A 22,455-nucleotide genomic window follows, 5' to 3' on the forward strand; every position below is an offset into this window, starting at 1 on the left:
TTGTGAATAAAATTTGAATAAAATATTATTGGTCTCAAGGTAATTCCAACAGAATGGTACTTTCAATGATATTCCAAAATGTGGTTAGAATAATATTGTCCTTTTCCATAGCAATCTCTGGAAAGAGATAAAATAATTCGTTCACCTGAAGAAAAATCAGAGCATGTTTTCAAGCTTCCTTTTTTTCAATATATTTTTTTACAAGCTCTCTTTTTTATATAATCCATGTCATCCTCAAACACCTGGAGAACAGTTAGAAGATGCACAAATCACTCTCTCCCAAAAAGGAGGCAAAACTAGATTAAAAGTAAAAGGTGATAGTCCTCAATACTAACATGAAACTAGTACATGAACAACTATACACACACACATAATAGAAAGAGTGAATTAATCTCAAGTAGGAGGGGAGGAGGAGGAAGGAGAGGGGTTGGTGTGCTCTCACCTAAAGGGCACGATGTGAAGGAATACGGCACACCTCCTGGGGGAAGTGATCAGCTACAACCTGGACTTTCCATAACAAATGCAAACAATTTAGCCTAATTGTTTGCACTTCCATATTTATTTGAAATACAAAAAATTAAAACGTGATATACATTATGTTAATATGTTATGTGCCTAGTAATTCATCTCTCAAGGAAGCTTAGAACTAATTTCCTAGATATCCAAAAGGAAATGATGTCCAATTCAGCATAAACACATACCACAATGAGCAAAAAATATGAATCAGTTAGATTTTTTAATTATCTAGAATGGCAAATGATGGGAAAACACATAGTGATGTCTTATGCCATAATATATGTATTAATCTTTTCACAGAAAGGAAACAGTGAAATCCCAAATCAATGGATGAGAAAAATTTCACCAAAGTAAAAGAGTTCATCCTTTTAGGGTTGACAGCAGACTTGGAGTTACAGCGAATTCACTTTTTCATCTTCCTCATCATTTATGTCATCAGTCTCTTAGGGAACATCACACTGGTTTCTCTGATCTGTGCTGATTCCCGGCTCCACCTACCCATGTATTTTTTCATTGGAAACCTGTCCTTTCTGGATCTCTGGTATTCTTCTGTGTATGTCCCCCAAATCCTGATGACCTGCATCTCTGAGGACAAAAGCATCTCCTTTGCTCGCTGCCTGGCTCAGTTCTTTTTCGCTGGTGGGCTGGCCTGTAGTGAGTCCTACCTGTTGGCTTCCATGGCTTATGATCGTTATGTGGCCATCTCCAGCCCTCTGCTTTATTCCCAAGCTATGTCCCCGAGGTTATGTGTCAGTCTTGTGGCAACTTCGTTCATTGGTGGTTTTGTGAACTCAACCATCATCACCACTGAGACATTTACTCTGAGTTTCTGTGGCGACAACATCATTGATGATTTCTTCTGTGACCTGCCCCCACTTGTAAAGCTGGCCTGTGATGTGAAGGAGAGCTACCAGGCTGTGCAGTATTTTATCTTGGCTTCCAATGTTGTCGCTCCCACTGTAATTATTCTCGCCTCCTACTTTTTCATCATTGCAGCCGTCTTGAAGATCCGCTCCATGGAGAGTCGCCTCAAGGCCTTCTCCACGTGCGGCTCTCACCTGACGGCTGTCACCTTGTATTTTGGTTCGCTTCTTTTCATTTACTCACGGCCGAGCTCTAGCTATGCCCTAGAACGGGATAAAGTGGTGTCAGTGTTCTATACTGTGGTGATTCCAGTGTTGAACCCTTTGATCTATAGCGTAAGAAATAAAGATGTCAAAGATGCCTTAAAGAAAATGCTAACTAGGGCGGCGCCTGTGGCTCAGTGAGTAGGGCGCTGGCCCCATGTGCTGAGGGTGGCGGGTTCAAACCCAGCCCCAGCCAAACTGCAACAAAAAAAATAGCTGGGCGTTGTGGCGGGCGCCTGTAGTCCCAGCTGCTTGGGAGGCTGAGGCAAGAGAATCGCGTAAGCCCAAGAGTTAGAGGTTGCTGTGAGCCGTGTAACGCCACGGCACTCTACCCGAGGGCGGTACAGTGAGACTCTGTCTCTACAAAAAAAAAAAAAAAAAGAAAATGCTAACTAGAATTAAGTTTTCTTAAATAAAAATAATTGGTAAGCATTTTTTAAAAATATAGATTATTTCCATGTTATTGATATCAGCCTGTACTTATAGAAATAAATTAAATAATAATAAATGTAAAAAAAAATTGTATAAAATGGGACATTCAGTTTGTATTTTTCTTAAGTTGGCACTAATGTATTTGAATGTATTTTTAAAATACATGAGTCTCAGGCATTTGGAAAAACTTCTATTTATGCTAGAGATAAAATAATTGGTAATCTGAGAATTTTGAAAGAAAGCATTTTTTAAAAACATTTTTATTTAACATTTTATAAGTTGATTGATTATATCCGTAATATTTAAAACAGAATAAGTGGGCATAATAGAACTGTTATGAAATTATTGTCAAGATTTAATGGAATACTGGTATACTTCAAATTAGGTAGTTCATTGGTGAGCTGGTGAGAAAATAGTGTAATATAAGTTAAAATCAAAATAACAGAATAGAAAAATCTAAAAAATAATCAAAGGTACTTCAGTTGGTAGGATAGAGAGTGAGTTAGGAAGTCATACTAAAATCTCTGCTATATTCTTGGATTGCCATAATACAAAGATAACAGATTTCCTTGACCACAGATGAAGCAGAGAACAAATGTCCTCACTTAGAACCACTGTGTCATTTTTATAAAAGAATAGTCTCCCTAACAATTGAAAAATCAGGGAGAATCCTCAAAGAGCTAAAAGTGGACCTTCCATTGGATCCCATAATCCCACTACTAGGTATCTATCCAGAAGAAAATAAAAACACTTTAACATAAGAACATTTGCACTTGAAGGTTGATAGCATCTCAATTCACAAAGATATGGACACAACTCAAATGCCCTTCAACCAAGGAATGGATTAATAACTGTGGTCTATGGACACCGTTGAATATTTACTATTCAGCCATAAAAAAAGATGGAGACTTGACATCTTTTGTATTTATCTGGTTGCAGTTGAAGAATATTCTCCTCATGAAAGTATCTCAAGAGTGGAAAAATAAGCATCCAATGAACTCAGTTCTAACTCGAATCTAGTAGATGAACAACTACAGACGCACACAAGAAAAAGCAATGAAGCTCAAGAGCTCAGTGAGCTTACCATCTAGCAAGTACAATGTAGTGTAGATGACACACCTCCTGCAGGAAGGACTCAAATAAAACTGGGACTTTTCCTAACAAATGAAAACAATGTAACCTAATCATATGTACCCATATTTTAACTAAAAATATACATCTTTCCTAAAAAATACTATTTCTGATACAAATCAAAACCATGCTACTTAGAACTGTTATGAAACTTATAGGACTGAGGTAAAAATCGAAAGATCTGGAAAGTCAGTCAAAGTTTAGTATATAAATAAATACCTTGGAATATTACTGTCAAAAAAAATCAAGGACAAAACTATTGCAGGTGTGTGAGATAGGCAGAAAGGGAAAGACAGATAACAAAACACACAGAAATAGATTAAACCAGAGAGATTAATTAATTTAATTGTTTGTTGATTTTTGCTTAAAATTTTTATTTTTGGTTAAAATGTTCAGTATTCATTGTAAACAGTAAACAGAAGTTTAAATATTTGCTCTCATAATTACTTCTATACATATACTTTACATATAGTTGAACATAATATAGATAAATAATTTTTCTTTCTTTTTTTTTTTTTTGCTTAGCCTTATCCCATAATAATTTACCTACATTACAAATTTTTGTCCTTACTTTGTGTTGACATTTATAACAGTTTTGTGGTGATATTGTTTATGTACTATATAATTCACCCATTTACAATTTACAATTCAACAGTTTTTAGTGTATTCACCGGGTCGTGCAACCATTACCACAATTGACTTTAAAACATTTATCTTATAAGGGTACATGTGAAACTTACGAAATGTAGAATATAAATGTCTTAACACAATAACTAAGAAAATGACATGAAGACTATGTTAACTAGTTTGATGAAAATATTTCAAATTGTATATAAAACCAGTGCATGGTGCCCCATGGTTGCATTAATGTATACAGCTATGATTAAATAAAACAAACAAACAAAAAAACATTTTTATCACTTTAGAAAGAAACCCCTACACACACTAACAATTACTCCTCATTTCTTTTAACTCCCCTCAACATTACCCCACACATCTCCATAGGCAACCATTCCTGTACTTTCTCTCCCTGTATAGAGGTATTTGTCCATCTGGATGTTTCATATAAATAGAACTATTTAGTGTATGTTCTTTTTCAACTGATAAATGGATAAATAAAATGCAGCATATCTATACAGTAAAATATTTTTGGACAACCAACAGGAATGAAGTGCTGATGTGATACATGCTACACACGGATGAGGTAAAGCAGGGACTGATAACAGTGAAGGATTTATGAATGTTGGCGCTTTTTTTCCCCAGTTTTTTTTTTTTTGTATGAATTAAAAAATAGAGGCTCTTTCAATGTGATGCATCACATTTCCTAATTGTAATAGTCTTCTTATATGGAAAACTTGAGGTGTTCTGATATAAAGACTTCTTAGTGTTAGTAACTAAGGGTATTAGTTTGCAAATGTTGCTGTAACTGAAGAGTACAATCTGGGTGGCTTAAAAAACAGAAAATTATTCTGTCAAAGTTCTGGAGACTGAAAGTCCCAGTCCAAGGTGCTGACACCTTAAGGGGTGGGTTCCTTTGAAGTCTCCCTTCTCTGCTTGCAGGTGCCACCGTCCTGTGGTGTTCTCACATCATGCTATTTTCTATGCATTCACATCCCTGGTGTCTGTTGGTCCAAATTTCATTTTTGTAAAGACACCACTCATTGGACTGGGGCCCATCCTGACACCTGCATTTTAACTTAATCACGTCGTTCAAAGCCCAGATACATTTCCAAATACAATTAAATTCTGGGTACTGGAAATTAGAGCCTCAAAACAATTTGGACTGAAACAACAGGGATGAATAGTAGTTTCCTGGTGGAGGAGACAAGAAAGGATGGTCTGGAAAGAGAGGAGCATATGCCACAGAAAAAAAAAGGGACACATGATACATTCTCAAAAAATTGCACTAGTACAATTTAGAGAAATTAAATTGTAATATATGTGTAATGATTGTATTGTGATTGCAATCCATTAAGAAGGTCAACTTTTAATAACACACTGTTTATTTCATTATATCCTAATTAATGCATAATCCCCAAATTCCAAGTGAACTCTAATTGTGTCTCTGGAGATCAAGGTTCTTATTTCAGGCTGCTTTGTGGAAGGTATCTAAAAGCTGTTGAGAAAATGCATATATTGGGTCTCATGAAGGCACATCAAACACCAGCGGAGAGAGAGAAAGGGGTGTCACTTTCAAGAACTGGCCTTCCCGACCAGGGGTAAGCACCTGGGATTGGGGACAGCTAAACAGTTTACCTTCTCTGTGACCTCAGCAATTAGAAGGGGAATGTAGAGTTGAGCTGACTGTCCAAAGATCATTGCTATGCCAAACACGCACACAAGTGCACACACACAGACACTCCCTACTACACCAGATTCCATTCAGTGATATACCTTGTCCTTATCTAGAATTTGACATTCAGTCTGATATTTATGCTGGACATTCATTTACACAATAAAAAGAAATCAAAAGGACAAAATGAAGATGACTTGTTTTTTTTTTTTTTTTACTCCAGTGGTTGTGCTACTCTAGATATTGTGTAAAATACTTCTTGGTACTCATTTTTAAGTGCCAAAAAGACACAATTATTCCATAGAAATTTTCCTGCCCCCGTCAGTCAAGCAGGGAATAGGGCTGCTACAGAGAAGAAACATCATGCAGGTCACTCTGTGTGTTTCTACAGCGTGATTGACCCTGACAGCTTCTGTGCCTTTTATCTCACATTCAATGGACTTGTGGTCTTGGGAGCGAATCCCACTGTTGCTTTTTATTATGAGACTGCACTGTGCTGAGAAAGTCCACCTGAGGAAAGATTTTGTTCTGAATATTTTGAGCTAGATCAGAAGTCAACATAATAGTATGAATACATTGGATACTTTTTCTTCCATTCTTGAGATACTTTACTAAGTAGAATATGACAAATCACAACTATAGCCCAGGATGAAGGAGGGAAGAGGAGGGCAATGGGAGAGGAGGGGGGAGGTTTGATGGAGGGAGGGTAAATGGTGGGACCACACCTATGGTGCATATTGCAAGGGCACATGTCAAATCTGTTAAGCATAGAGTATAAATGTCTTAACATAATAATTAAGTAAATGAGGTGAAGGCTATATTAACTAGTTTGATGTAAGCATTTCAAATTGTATTTAAAATCAGCACATCGTATCCCATAAATGTGTTAATATATACATGATCTATGTGTTTATGACTTAATAATAAGAAAACAGAAGCCGACAATACTTTAGGGAAACCAGATTCATGATATAAAGATAGCTAAGCAATTATTCACTCCAGAAATATTTATTAAATGCCAAACAGTTGCTAGAAACTGTTCTTTGTGCTGGGATACAGAAGCAAGCAAACAGAGAATTACTTTTCTCCATGGATGTTGCATTCTGGTGAGGAGCAATAGGAACTCAATTTAATAAACAGAAGTTAGAAGATGACAGTGGATGTGGGAGATAACGAAGCAGTGTCTGAGTAGAGTAATAAGAAGGAGAATTATTGGTGGGACATGAGCATAGGATTTTAAAGGGAGTGATTAGTATGTACCTTAGTCATCAGATGACATTTGAAAGAGAATTAAAGGAGATGAGGGGTGAGCCATGAAAAAATCAGTTTTTAAAAGGGAAGATTTAGACTTCAGCTTTAAACACATTAGTTTTGATACACATGTTTGTCAGCTCTGATTATAGAATGTCAGCACTGGGAAGAAAGTTAGGCAGCTTCTAACAGTAAATTTATGTTTTTATCTGAGAATTATAACCAGGAAATTCATGGATTTCTGAGCATTTTTGAACCCCCTAAAATTTGGGATGAATTATTATTCTTTGTATTATGTTCCCTCAAAGAGGTACATGATGCCCCAAACTTAGAAATTATTATTTGCAGATAAAGAAATTAAGAAATACGAAGGATGTAAAGTCTCCATTTTTTTTAATGGCTGAATAGTATTCCATGGTATACATATACCACAGCTTACATCCTTCGTATTAACCTGGATGGACGTGGAAGACATTATTCTTAGTAAAGCATCACAAGAATGGAGAAGCATGAATCCTATGTACTCAATTTTGATATGAGGACAATTAATGACAATTATGGTTATGGGGGGGGGAAGCAGAAAGAGGGACGGAGGGAGGGGGTTGGGGCCTTGGTGTGTGTCACACTTTATGGGGGCAAGACATGATTGCAAGAGGGACTTTACCTAACAATTGCAATCAGTGTAACCTGGCTTATTGTACCCTCAATGAATCCCCAACAATAAAAATCTCTGCAAAAAAAAAAACAACAAACAAACAAAAGAAATTAAGAAATACAATGGTTGAAAAATGTGCACAAACTCACAGGATTGTGTTTTTAGGGTAATAGAAATCAGAATATTAATCTTGAGATGAAAAGAAAAATGCATTTGTCTTCAGTATATTTCATCTGTCACTTCAACTAAGTTAGTGATAATATCCCAGGTACCCAAAGATCTATGTGTATATGTAAGGGTTGCTAATCTGCCCTGCCACACTATACTGCAGATTATTGAGATTATCTATTGTTTCATGATAGTTTCTATAAGAGATATGAAAAAACTCAAATCATAGAAAGTTGGCTTGGGGATAAAAATCAGCCACATTTTTCATATGGGTGAATTCTGTTCCTGACAGGAGAGACTACTTACCTGATTTACACAAGTGATTAGCTCAGGAATATGTAGCAATTACAGGAATTCTCAATCCCAGGTCAATGAAATTCATACTTTAAAACCTTTTATCCCCTTTATTTAATTATAGGGGAGTAGTTAACAAAAATATTAAATTCTGGGATTTTAGCAAGATTCTAAATGATACCACCATTCTGGCTTAAATTGCTTATTTGTGGAAATCTGGCCATATTTACTTTTTTAACAAACTCAGAATTTATAAATAAGTCAAGTATTTTTCCTGTCACTCAGAATCAAGACAGTTGTCTTCTTGTAGGTATATTTTCTATTCAGACAATGAGCTGTGCACTTTATTTACAAACAAACAATTTTTTTCTTTTCTTTTCTTTTTTTTATTAGATCATAACTGTGTATATTACTGCATTTATGGGGTACAGCGTGCTAATTTTATATACCACTTGGAATGTTTACATTGAACTGGTTGACATAGCGGTCACCTCACTTATTTAATTGTTACGTTAAGACATTTATACTCTACTATTAATATATTTGACATGTACCCTTGCAATATGCACAGTAGGTGAGGTTCCCCCTGATTACCCTCCCACCACCCGATGTTTAAAAAAACCTATTTGGAGGCAAAGACATTTGGAGGCAAAGACTGGAGTGCTGAGATACTTTTCTAAGATTACAGAGCTACCAAGAGAGGGAATCAAGTTTTGAGCCTAGCTATCATTTCAGTTGACAATTTTGCCTCTGCCAGGCCTGTCTGCTCTCAGCTAGACTTGCTCTCAGAGAGCTAGACAGCTCTTAGCTCCATTTTGGGCTAGATCACACTCACGTCTGGGGCCTACTTGTGGTCAGCTGGGATGACAGAACCAAACCAGATGTCTTATTATCCAACAACTAAACCTAGGCTCATTTACTTAGAGGTGGTAGGATTCCAAAAGTGAGGAGGGAAAGCATGAAAATCCTCTTGAAATGTAAGCCTAAAAACCACATGGGTATAAAGGGTACATGTGAAACTTAGTGAACACAGAATATGATTGTCTTAACACTATAACTAAGAGAATGCCAGGAAGGCTATGTTAACCAGTGTGATGAAAATGTGTCGAACTGTTTACAAAACCAGTGCATGGTGCCCCATGATTGCATTAATGTACACAGCCATGATCTAATACTAATAAAAAATAAATAAAATAAAAAAACCCACATGGGGCTGCCTATGCTGCAACCTGTCCACTAGGGCAAAACCCTATGCCTTCCAGGTCTTCAGGGTTGGATAAAGCAGAACTCCTTCTTGAAATCAGTAAAGGATGGTGGCAATTTTTATTTTGCACAATTATTTCATGACTGTGTGGTTTAGTTTTGTCTCTTCGTATTTTAAACATAAAACTGTTGGTACAAATGTAGAATAGGATGAATTTGTGATAAAATTATAATGCACATGGAAGTCAGCATGATGACTGTAATCTTGACTATAAAAATGGAAGGTTCTTAAACTTTGTCAAATTTATTTATCCGTATTTTGTAAGATGTTATAGTTTCTGTGTAAAAAAGAGTGATAGGAAACTTTGTTATCAACCCATTCTTTTTGGATTTCAAAATATTAACAGGGTACAAAAATTTTTGTTGCATGGATATCTTGTATTATGTTTTAGTCAGGATTTGGTATGCTCATCACCAGAATGGTGTTCCTTGCATCTGAAAGGTAAATTTTTATCTCTCGTCCTCCTCCCATCCTCCTTCCTTCTTCATTTCCAATGTGCTTTTTGTGTCTCTGTGTGCCCATCATTAAGCTCCCAAACGTGAGTATATGTGGTGTTTATTTTTTGATCTTGAGATACTTAGGGTAATGTTCACTAATCCCATCCGACTTGCTGCAAAACACATTATTTCATTCCTTTTATGGCTGAGAAGTACTTCATAATATATATATACACCACATTTATTTTTGTTGAGTCATGAATTAATGGACACTTATGTTGATTCCACATCTCTGCAATTATGAAGTGTGGTGTGATAAACATGCAGGTGGAGGTGTCTCTTGTTATAAGATAAATTCTTTTCTTCTGGGTAATTTTCCAGTGGTGTGATTACTGGATTGAATGATAAGCCTACCATTTTTTCTTTGAGGAATCTCCATACTATTTTCCATAGAGATTGTACTAGTTTGCAGTCCCACCAAGACTGTGTAAGTGTTCATTTCTCAAAGACATTTTATAAACAAGATACTTGCCCTTGAATGTTTATAGCAGCACAATTCATAATCACAAAGATGTGGCAAAACCCAAGTACCCATCAATGCATGATTAGTAAAATGTGGTATATACACACCTTGGAGTACTACTTAGCCATAAAAAATGGTAAGCTAGTATCTTTTGTAATAACCTGTATGAAACTGGAGACCATTTTTCTAAGTGAAGAATTGCAAGAACGAAAACATAAACACCACATGCCCTCGAAACTAAGTTGTAACTAGTCAATCTACCAGAATTTTTAATGCCTCTTTTTTTTCCTGCCTATATCAAAAGTTTAGTGCCAGCAAATGTCAAAGGAATGGGGATTTCAGAGTTTACAGTTCAGAGTAGGAGCTTTAATCCATTTTCAGAACAGCATCCAAGAAAACTTACTTTTTAAAAATTTCATTATATTTATTTATTTATTCATTCATTTATGAGACAGAGTCACACTCTGTTTCCTGGGCTAGAGTGCAGTGTCATCATCACAAATCACTGCAACCTCCAATTCCTGGGCTCAAGAAATCCTCATGCCTCATTACCATGTTGCTCAAGCTGCTCCTGGGCTCAAGCCATCTTCCTACACTGACCTCCTAAAGTGCAGGGATTACAGAAGCTAACCACCATGGCTGGCCCCAGAGTATACTCTAAATAAGTATATCTGATCACAGTACTTCCTCATAATGGCAATGGCTTTAATTTTTGTTGATTTAAAGGGTAAAATCCTGAGTATGGCTTCTGAAAGTTTTTGAGATCCAGTGATTGTTGTCTCATCTGAGACACCTCTTCTCACCCATCTCTGCTTAACCTCTTTCTGTCTCTCTGCTTCCCCAGCCTCTCTCCCACGTGGAAGCTCTGGTGTATGCTTTTCCTATGATGCAATTGTTCTCTTCTCTTTCTTACCCTATAGTGGGAGGTTTTCTGGCTCAATTCTTCACATTTTTCAAGTCTCCTTTAAATAGTTCATTTCCTGGGGAGACTTTGAGCAATAGACAGGAAAATTCATTCTATCCATTATTTGACTTTTAGAGTGAGAACAAGAATTATAGTAAATTCATTTCTCCCCAAATGATATATTTAAGATGATCTTTCTCAGCTATGTTTTCTTGTATAGACATGATAAAATTGCAGAGAATGTCTATAGATAATTAAGAAGGTGGCTATTGTCCCAAATCTTATTCACTAGAAATATAAGACCATACATTTCTTTTTTCCTTTCTTTCTTTCTTTCTTTCTTTCTTTCTTTCTTTCTTTCTTTCTTTCTTTCTTTCTTTCTTTCTTTCTTTCTTTCTTTCTTTCTTTCTTTCTTTCTTTCTTTCTTTCTTTCTTTCTTTCTTTCTTTCTTTCTTTCTTTCTTTCTTTCTTTCTAAGACAGAGTCTCATTTTGTCACCCTCGGTAGAGTACTGTGGCATCACGGCTCATAGCAACCTCCAACTCTTTGGGCTTAAGCGATTCTCTTGCTTCAGCCTCCCAAGTAGTTGGGACTACAGGTGCCTGCCACAATCCCCGGCTATTTTTTTGTTGTTGTTGTGGTTGTCATTGTTGTTTAGCAGGCCCAGGCTGGGTTAGAACCTGCCACCTCTGGTGCATGTAGCTGGTGCCCTAGCAACTGAGCTATGGGTGCCGAGCCAAGACCATGTTTCTTCTGAGATATTTCTTGTCAAGCTTGTGCAGATTCAGAGCAAAAATTACATTTTGCAAATGCATAACTACATGCATGTCTTACTGTAAAGCTTCTTGGATGTGCGGGGTTATTATGGAGAAATTGATCATGGGAGTAATCTAGTTCCATTGAAGTCTCAAAGGCAATGAGTAAGAGTGATGAGAGAGAGAGAGTTAAAAAGATAAGGTAGGGCTGCGGCTGTGGCTCAAGGAGTAGGGCACCGGTCCCATATGCCGGAGCTGGCAGGTTCAAACCTAGCCCGGGCCAAAAAAAAAAAAAAGATAAGGTAAAGCTAGTTTATGGAACTTTGTGTATGGAACTAAAGTGTTTGTGCTTTATGTGCTATTAAAAGAGTAGCATAATGTGCTGATAGAGAATAGGAATTGTCTGCAAGTCTTCAAGCTGCTGTGGCTGCAATGTCATCAGTGAAATCACATGCTCACTGAACAATTACTTTCTACCTTTGAAATATTAGAACATTCATACCTTGGTTCCCAAAAAGGAGGAACAGGGTGGTGCCTATGGCTCAGTGGGTAGGAAACTGGCCCCATATACCGAGGGTGGCAGGTTCGAACCTGGTCCCAGCCAAACTACAACAAAAAATAGCCAGGCGTTGTGGCAGGCACCTGTAGTCTCAGCTACTGGGGAGGCTGAGGCAAGAGAATCGCATAAGCCCAGGAGCTGGAGTTTCCTGTGAGCTGTGATGCCATGGCACTCTACCGAGGGTGATAAAGTGAGACTCTGTCTCTAAAAAAAAGGCAGTAGACAGACAGAGAGGGAGTGCTCTTGAGTTTGCATTCTAGTTACAACACTGACTCCAGGTTTGCTTGAAGGTAATTTGTTTTTTAAATTATTGACACATATATAATAATTGTACTTATTTATAGGTTGTATGTGATATATAATTTGTAATGATAAAATCATGACATTTAAGATATACATTCCCTTGAACACGTGTTGTTTTTTGTGTTGGAAGCATTTCAAAGCTTCTGTTTTAGCTATTTGGAAGTACACAACATATTGCTGTTAACTATAGTCACTCTACCAACGTAAGAAAATGTTTTAAATACAAAACTATATCAAAAGTCTCTTAGTTTCAGCTTTCTCCTTCTGCCTTAATAGCCGGTATTAGTCAGGTGGCTTGTGAGACACTGGCCCTCATTTGGTAATGTTTTAAATTAGATTTGTCTTCTTCGTTTCTCTGAGAGCTTTGGAGGGTCAAGATATGAAATGTAAAGTATTTATGGTTTCTAAATGCCCTGCTAGGAAACAAAGTGGTTTCTTCTTAGTATTTGTCATCTACTGTATCAAAAAATGTCTGAACTATGCATATAAAGCTGATGTTAATGACAAAAAAAGCAGAAATTGAAGCATTCTTAAAAAATTTTTTTAGTGTCTTTTTAGGATAGTGAGAAGTTTCCAGGCATCGCCTTGACTAGGAGAACAGGAGTGAAAACAACTACACATATTCACCTAAGAGAGGCAAACGGGTTAACTGCAGAGAGATTTACTCTTCACTAAGAAGGGTTTTGGTTCCAATACCAGCTCTGTGATTTTGGGCGAGTTACTTGAACTTTCTTTGCTTTCTACATGATTCATAACACCAGCTACCTTACAAAGTTGTGAGAGTTAAATGGGTTAAGGCTAGGAATTAGAATAGTAACTGGCACATGGTTAGGAATGTATAATTGTTCTTGTATTTACTGATAGCAGCAGAAGTGGTACAATATATTGGTGTTCATAGTCCTACGTAAGAACACAAAAGAAGTTCTTATAGAAGAATACTGAAGTTTTTTGAGTGCTCACTATATACCAAGCATCGGGCAGAGTTCTTTGTGTGTGTGTGTGTGTGTGTGTGTGTGTATATATATATACATATATATATATTACTCATTCAGACAGTTGGTCAGGGAATGATTAGTCATCCTTGTGAGCTTCATTTTTCTTATCATTCTTCATTATTCTTTTCATGAGAATAAGAGACTTACCCTGCATTGAACTGTTAATAAGTGAAATCTCAAGTTTCAAATCTGACTATAATTCCAGTGGTCTTACCAAGTCAGAGATTGAAGTTCTGTTATTCTAGATGGTAAGGAATAAAACTCCACAAGCTTATTAGTAATTGTTGATTTAATTGCTACCCTTGTTAACTTATTTCAATAGAAAAAAACATTAAGTGACATTTATCCTTCATCACGGTAACCAGGCTTTCCTCTGTGTGCGGACATGGTGGTGGGAAATCGCACCTTCCTGACTGAATTCATCTTGGTGGGCATCTCAGCAGACCCCCGGTGGCAGCCGATTTTTTTTGGAATATTTCTGACACTCTATTTGATGACTTTGTCAGGGAATATGACCCTGGTTATCTTAATCCGGATGGATTCCCGCTTGCATACACCGATGTACTTTTTCATTGGCAATTTGTCTTTTTTGGATTTCTGGTACACCTCTGTGTATACCCCCAAAATCCTGGCCAATTGTATCTCAGAAGACAAGCGCATCTCCTTGGCTGGCTGCGGCGCCCAGCTGTTCTTCTCCTGTGTTGTAGCCTACACTGAGTGCTACCTCCTGGCAGCCATGGCTTACGACCGCTATGTGGCAATTTGTAACCCACTGCTCTATTCTGGTACCATGTCCACTTCTCTCTGTACTGGGCTTGTTGCTGGCTCTTACATCGGGGGGTTCATGAATGCCATGGCCCACACTGCCAACACATTCCGGCTGCGCTTCTGTGGTAAAAATATCATCGACCACTTTTTCTGTGACGCCCCGCCGTTGGTAAAAATGTCCTGCACAGACACCAGGGTCTATGAGAAGGTCCTCCTTGGTGTGGTGGGCTTCACAGTCCTCTCCAGCATCCTGGCCATCCTCATCTCCTACTTCAACATCCTCGTGGCTATCCTGAGGATCCGCTCCGCGTCGGGAAGGCGCAAGGCTTTCTCCACCTGCGCGTCCCACCTCCTCTCCGTCATGCTCTTCTATGGCTCTCTGCTCTTCATGTATTCCAGGCCCAGTTCCACCTACTCCCTGGAGAAAGACAAGGTGGCTGCTTTGTTCTACACTGTCATCAACCCCCTTCTCAACCCTCTCATCTACAGCCTGAGAAACAAAGATGTCAAAGAGGCCTTTAGGAAAGCAATACAGACCATACGTCCACAAACATGAAGGTTCTTTTCTTTGCTGAATGCTGTTACTGCATTTACCAAATAAGTGGCTTGGACATGCGTTTGTATGCATTTCTGTATTTCAATTAAATTCAAGTTGTCCTTAAAACAATGAAATACTGTGCAAACAACCTTATGAGTACATTGTTGTATTGTAAATTATTTAAAACCTATAGTATTTGTTTATTTAATTCTCTGCAAGATGGTATTTTGCTTCTTCAAAGTACAAAGAAAATTATATTTTCCATAAAATTTATTCTATTGGTTGTTTGGGAGAGGTCTTTGGGGCAAAAAGAAATTGCGAGATTACCTGATATAGTTTGACTTTGAATCTTTGTAAGCAGCCTTTAACATGTGAGAACATTTGAAATAGAGAGACTCCTGGAAATTTACTCAAGATTTTTTTTTTTAATTTTTTTTTAGAGAAAGAGTCTCACTTTGTTGCCCTTGGTAGAGTGTCGTGGTGTCACAGCTCACAGCAACCTCCAGCTCTTGGGCTTAGGCGATTCTCTTGCCTCAGTTCCCGAGTAGCTGGGACTGTAGGCGCCTGCTACAATTCCTGGCTATTTTTTTATTGCAGTTTGGCTGGGGCCGGGTTTGAACCCGCCACCCTCGGTATATGGGGCTGACGCCCTGTCACTGAGCCACAGGTGCTGCACAAGGTTTTATAATTATTTATTTTCAGAAAAGTGTTCCTTTTATATTTCTTCATAAAGTTCTAATTTACTATTCAGACAGTATCTTTGTAATCCTGTGTCTTCTGCATCAACATAAGGTTAGCAAAATGTTTAAGAGTTGTTTAGATTCTAAGAAAAACAAAATCAAAACTGATTCTAAATTTATGAGGAAATACGAGTCTTTAGAATTGCACATGTATCTCCCTAGAGTGTGTTCTGTCTTACACAGTGAGTATTCCACAGTACTCTCTCTCTCAGGTCACACAGCAATGTATCCTCCCAACTAGAGAAACATAACGTCAAGTGAAATGAAATGAATTATTGACAACACCGCCACCACCTCCATATGTAGGTCACCCTCATCCCTCCGCTTTTCCTTTGTCCTGACTGAAAACACAGGCTGCTTTGAAACTCTGTGACCTGGCCAGCTGTGTGCTTTTCCCTACAGATGTGAACTCACCCTGGGACACTCTCAGGCACTGATAAATTTGTTTAGGTTGATGCCTGAAACTCTGAAAAAAATCACATGTTGCTAAACAAGTAGGAAGCAGCCATGGCTCTGAGCCCAATTCCTTAAATTCTCACATAAGCTCCATAACTGAACTGCCTCTTGGTGGTCAGTTCTGGGTAGAATATTCTTGTCTTGCTCTCCTCCGCAAGGACAGAGGTAGCCTCTTCTAAATCAATGCTTCACACTGATCACCCTGGCACTTACCGCTTCTTGCTTAGAATCCTAAGGGGCCCCAACATCAGGATGGATTGGGGCACTCCATTGGCGAGACTCGGGACACAGGTTTAGACAGATGAAACAATATTCCAAAACCAAGGCTTATGTTTTTACACCAGAAAAGTCTAATTGTAAAAATAACTTACAGATTAATATTCAGTATATAGTAGCATAGTTGATACTTTATTGAATAGCCTTTAAAGGCTACAAGTTAAGGAATATTAGTTACATTTTACAAATTAAGAATTTGCAGTTCACAGGTTAGAATTTTGCTGCTAAAAGATTATAACAATCACTAGAATGACATTTATAAGATGCATTAAAATTTAAAAAAATTAGGACAAATAGTTGTAGCCCCTCCATTTGTATTAGATTTGATATTTTGCATTTTGCCTGAATTTATTTGCCAACACCTCACTGACCTTTCTCTTTTCATCAAAATAATCTTAGCATTTCTTGTTCTTATGTTATCCGGGAAGCTCCATGAATATTTGACTGGTATTTGACATCCCTTAACGTTGTTAATTCATATTATGCTCTCTTCACATTCCCTCTGATATTTATTACATTCAGAAAAATAATTGAGTCAATACAAGAGAGAAAAAAATAAAATTTAATCCTTATGATTCCAGAAGTATTACATACTCTTTTATTTTGCATTAATTTGAGACACTTATTCTCAAGAACACTTCACTAATATTAAATCGAGTCTATAATTTTACAGATTACAGTCTGATTACAACAAAATAAAAGAAAAACTAACACAAATTCTCTTTTTTAATTTCATTTGATATGAATAAAGATTTCTTTTTTGAAAATCTAGTTCCCCACCTGGCATTCTTCTTTTCCTTCTTTCCTTGGGATGTCACCCACTCTCTTGCTCCTTTTCTCTTTCCCTGGCACCATCTTCCCCTTGCTCACTCTTTGATCTCTGCTCTCTTCTCTCTTTTCATATCTCTTTCCTCCTAATCTCTTACCTCTCTTTAATATAGAATAAACTTATACTTTTATATTCTAATCTTGGCCTAGAGACTTTTTTTTTTCTAATCTTGTGAGGAGCCCCTATAGAGAAAGTCAGCATTTTCGAAATCTACTGTTTAGTGGCCCACGCAGAGACTTCAGAAAAAAGAATTAAACAATATTTTGAACAACAACAACAACAAAAAATCCAGTTCCCCAAGATCTCCTTAAAGCAGCTTATAGCGTAGCACAGATTTGAGAAATTAACGCCAGTCCAGACTTCAGGTGGTTGCCCACTTGAAGAGTTTCCTCAGAGCCTCTTTCACGTCCTTGTTCCTCAGGCTGTAGATCATGGGGTTCAACATGGGGAACACCACCGTGTAGAAGGTGGAAACCATTTTGTCCCTCTCTAGGGAATAGCTGGAACTTGGGCGAGAATAGATGTAGAGAATAGAGCCATAGTATAAGGTAACAGAGATCATGTGGGAGGAGCACGTGGAGAAGGCCTTGAGGCGGCCCTGGGTGGAGCGGATCCTCAAGACAGCAGAGATGATGAAGAGGTAGGAGGCCAGGATGAGCATGGTGGGGGCTATGACATTGGAGGCCAGGAGAAAGTACAGCACAGCCTGGTAGCTGTCTTCCGCATCACATGCCAACTTCACCAGTGGTGGGACATCACAGAAAAAATCGTCGATGACATTGTCACCACAAAAATCCAATGTGAATGTGTTGCTGGTTAATATTATTGCATTGACAAAGCCTCCGGTGTAGGAGTATATAACCAAACAGGTGCATAGTCTCTTTGGCATAGCCTGAGAGTAAAGCAGGGGGTTGGAAATGGCCATGTAGCGGTCGTAAGCCATGGAAACTAGCAAATAGCACTCGCTATAAGCCAGTCCTGCAGAGAAGAAGAACTGACACAGGCAGCCAGCAAAGGAAATGCTTTTGTCTTCAGAGATGCAGGTCATTAGAATCTTTGGAGTGTAGACAGAAGAATACCAAAGATCCAGAAAAGACAGATTTCCAATGAAAAAATACATGGGTGTGTGGAGACGGGCGTCATTATAGATTAACACTATGAGGGTGGTATTTCCAAGCAGGGTCAGTGAGTACACCCCGAGGAACACCCCAAATAGGACCAACTGCATCACTGGATCTGTGGTGAAGCCCAGAAGGATGAACTCAGTCACCGTGTGGTTGTTCCCCTCCATGGCTTAAAGAGAACTCACCTACGAAGAGAACAGAGAAGAGTTCCATTGTCTCAACCAATACCAAATGAGGGTATTCTCCGTGTTAAGCACCTGAGATGCTGTTCAGCAGGGTTCTTGTCTACTTCAGACATATGATGGAAATGCATTTAAAAAGCTATAATTCTTTTGGTGGGATTATTAATTTTTTCAGCTATTTCCTGGGCCCTAGGTGCTGTTCTAGACATTGGGACATAGCAGTGAAGATGATAGAGCTGACTCCTATTCTATGGAGACTTTATTCTAGAAAGTAGAGATATGTAGCAACAACTGAGTACAGATAGATTTTCAGTTAATGTCTGATGCTATTAAGAAAATAAAACTAGTTGATGGGATTAAAATGAACTAGGAAAGAGCTAATTGAATTTAGGTACCATTTAGGCTACCATTTCCCAGGTAGGAGTGGACAAGTGTCCAAATTAATTAACGGTACCTAAATTAATCCACTCCTTAGCACCTATGAGAATTAGGAAAGTCACCATGATTTAAAAAGTGATGAAAATGTCGTATTCCACAATCATGGGAGCCTGTAGCACATTTAGCACAAATCCCAGGGAAGGAACCAGATTAAAAAATCAGTGTGAAATTTGGTTGGAGATCAATGAATTAATCTTTCTCCTAGAGGCAAGTAAAAATAGTGTGATGTCCTCATAGGTCTTTGGGATCTAAAAGCAAAGGGCATAGCCTTATTTCCCAGTCTTTATAACTGGCCATTAACATTCTCAAGACCATCATCTCAAGATGATATTGTCTATTGCAATAGTTCTAAATCCTAGTATATTAAAAATCTCCCTTTAAAAAAATATTTTTAGTTCTTCCTTTATAGTCTTGAAATGAAATTTATAGTTAATATAATCTAACTATAAATATATAGGTATGTAAACTATCCAAAGTCTAATGCAAAAATGCTACAAAAGAAAAGTAGTTCATAACACGATATTATATACTACTTATAATGTAGTATTTATTATAAAATGATATAAAATGTCAATATGTAAATCCTGGATTACTTGGTGAAAGAGATAAATATAGTAAAATTAATAAAACATGTAAAATCTTCATGAATGTATTGTGGACTCAAGTCTCAGTAGCTGTGGGAGCTGCATCTTCATTGGTGATGAGTTTTTTCTGACAAGTTGAATAATTTTTTTTTTATGTTTAAAAATTATTTTTTATGTTTAAAAATTACTTTTTATTAAATCATAACTTTGTACATTGGTGCATTTATGGAGTAAGTTGAATGATTCTTCACAAAGGTGTTAACAAAACAAACAACAATCTTCCCTTGGTTTTGAATTCATCCATTGGTACTTAGGAAAATATTGCAAAATATACTTTCTCTTTGTAGAGTAGTGTCAATTTCAAAATCATACCTTATAGAGACATTTTCCAATGGCCAAATGTCCATCAAGAATCTGGTGGAGAGGGTGGAAATTTTATTTTATTTTATTGTATTGTATTGTATTTTGGCATAGGACTATCCTATGAATACAGGACATTTTTATTCTTCTCTACTGCATATTCCATATTCCATAAAAGCCCTTTGTCATAATCATAAATCCAATCACACACATAAGAAATGCTCCTTAGGCAGCGCCTGTGGCTCAAGGAGTAGGGTGCTGGTCCCATATGCCGGAGGTGGTGGGTTCAAACCCAGCCCCGGCAAAAAACCACAAAAAAAAAAAAAGAAAGAAATGCTCCTTAAAGCATATGATCATCTGTTAAGAAACTACTCTGAGGCTTTACATTTTACTTTGTGAATTTTCATAGGCTCTTCTAGGAATAATGTAAACAATAGAAAAATAACTGGAGAATACCCCTGAGTGTGGCAATATATCCCTCTATTTACTTTTTCCACTGAGTCACTGAGATCAAGCAGAGATAAGAACCCATAAGGATGTAAAGTCTATGAGAAGACAGATTGTTATCTGTTTTGCTCATTACAAATACCTACTGCCCAGAATACGACCTGGCATAAAATGGATTTACAATAAATATTTACTGAATGAATGAATGAGTAACCCTGATTCAGAAGATAAATAAATCAATAGAATTAATGTTTTGGGTGGTCTCTAAGGATGTCCTTATACCCTAAAATCACTACATAATTGTTTTATATTTCAAATATACTTCCTGGTACAAGCAATTCTAGGTCATTTGTGTTCTTTGCAGACAGGTATAGGAATAAAGGAACCAGGCCACAAAATAATCAGCCTGAAAAAATATTTGCTTACCTAAATGGAATGTGTCTGTGAAGAAAATGTTTTTCATGTAACAGATTGCTCATCACTGTACAGCATGATGGACAAGAAGCATGCCTTAGACCTGACAGCTCAAACCGGAGACAGCTGGGCTATCATGGAAAACACATTGCCTTTCAGGATGGAGTCAAGTATTCAAGTTCTCCATCATAAACTAGTCAACAATGTAAAGCCTTGGCAGGATGCAGTGCCTCGTGCCTGTAATCTTACCATTCTGGGAGGCCAAGGCAGGAGGATTGCTTGAGGTAAGGAGTTCAAAACTAATTGGAGCAACAGCGAGCTCCCATCTCTCTCTAAAAAAAAAAAACAAAAAACAATAAAACAAAAAACAAAAAACAAAACAACAACCAATCTATAAAAAGTCAGTGGGATGTGGTGGTGTGTGCCTATAGTCCTAGCTACTCAGGAGGCTGAGGCAGGAGGATCAGTAGAGGTGAAGAGTTGGGAGATGCTTTGAGCTATAATGACATCACTGCACTCTAGCCCGGGTGACAGAGTAAGACTATGTCACATAAAGAAAAAAATAAAAAATGTAAAGCCTCATTGTTTTCATATGTGTGGTGGGGATAATTTTTTTCTCCTGAGGGTTGTTAAAGAGTTAACTGAAGTAAGGACTATGCCCAGAGTCTGGCATGTTACAAACACTTAAGTAGCAAGTGGTTCTCAAATTCTTTGCAGGCAAGAATTACCTTGTTCCACCCCAGTGTTTCTAATTTAGCAGGTTGTAGGTGAGACTCAGGGAATCTGCTTTTCATTAAAGCAGTCCAAGTGCTGATAATGCGGGCTGTCTGGAGATCATGCTGAGGAGTGCCAAAGTGACTGTCAGTTGTATTTGCAAAATTTGTCAGCATCAGAATGGAGTTGCTAGTGTTAGAAAAACAAATGAACAAACAAACAAAACCCCTGGCAAATAGAGCCATGGAAGGCCTTGAAGAGAGGGTTCTCATGCTTGTATTTCTGATAACAAAACTGTCACAAAAGACTGCAAAACCCACAACTTTAAACAAAAGCCATTGCAATTTACATACACAAAAAACTACTTCTGCAAGCACATTTGCACAGCTACTGCCTGTCCAACCTTAGATTGCAACACCTTTGCTACTGATCTTTTGTAGCCAAGAATAGTTCTTTCAAAATAAAGGGTGATCCTTCTCATAAAGCCTTGTCTTCCCTGAAAGTGCACAGTTTATTGCTGCACACATACTCCATTGCAACGCTTTATTCATGGACACAATTTTGTTTTTAATTTTAGAGAGGTTCTCTTTTTTGTTATTCAGGTTGACATACATGGTGTTAGAAATGGCAACTAAAAACATCATTATTGAAAGAAATTTGTGATTCTTTGGTGTGCAGTACTCCTTTGAGTTTTCTTCTTTCCCTGCCCGTCTCTTCTGCCATGGTAAGGTGTTATTCAGGCCAAGTCTCCCTCTCATTGGTAAACGTTTTCTGATATTGTTTGGGATCTGGTTTCAAGAAGGTCATCTTTATATAGTGGGATATATCTCTCGAAGAGTGATAGAAGACTTCCATCTTTTCCAAAAGTCTTTTAGTTATGAAAGACTTATGTCTTTCTGACAGAGTACTCTGGTTTCTATAGAACTTACTACATTCTGTCGGGGAGGCCTGGCTTTTCCAGTGCTTTCACTTTGGGTAT

The 22,455-nt window shown here is 37.6% G+C and overlaps 3 protein-coding genes across 3 annotated transcripts; 2 read left to right on the forward strand and 1 right to left on the reverse strand.

Moving 5' to 3' along the window:
* The first annotated feature begins 842 nt into the window (after positions 1–842).
* LOC128564310 (olfactory receptor 1013-like) lies at positions 843–13,286 on the forward strand. Its single transcript, XM_053559803.1, has 2 exons — positions 843–1,772; positions 13,170–13,286. Exons 1-2 carry the CDS (start codon positions 843–845, stop codon positions 13,284–13,286), a joined length of 1,047 nt encoding a protein of 348 aa, XP_053415778.1.
* A 705-nt stretch (positions 13,287–13,991) lies between these two features.
* LOC128564622 (olfactory receptor 9G4) lies at positions 13,992–14,930 on the forward strand. The gene has a single exon (XM_053560109.1). The coding sequence runs from the start codon at positions 13,992–13,994 to the stop codon at positions 14,928–14,930; it is 939 nt and encodes a 312-aa protein (XP_053416084.1).
* Positions 14,931–17,574: 2,644 nt separating this feature from the next.
* Positions 17,575–18,504, reverse strand: LOC128564311 (olfactory receptor 1013-like). Its single transcript, XM_053559804.1, has one exon. The coding sequence runs from the start codon at positions 18,502–18,504 to the stop codon at positions 17,575–17,577; it is 930 nt and encodes a 309-aa protein (XP_053415779.1).
* Positions 18,505–22,455: the final 3,951 nt, after the last annotated feature.

This window comes from Nycticebus coucang, chromosome 14 (genome assembly GCF_027406575.1).
Source record: "Nycticebus coucang isolate mNycCou1 chromosome 14, mNycCou1.pri, whole genome shotgun sequence".
In the NCBI taxonomy this organism is placed as follows: Eukaryota; Metazoa; Chordata; class Mammalia; order Primates; family Lorisidae; genus Nycticebus; species Nycticebus coucang.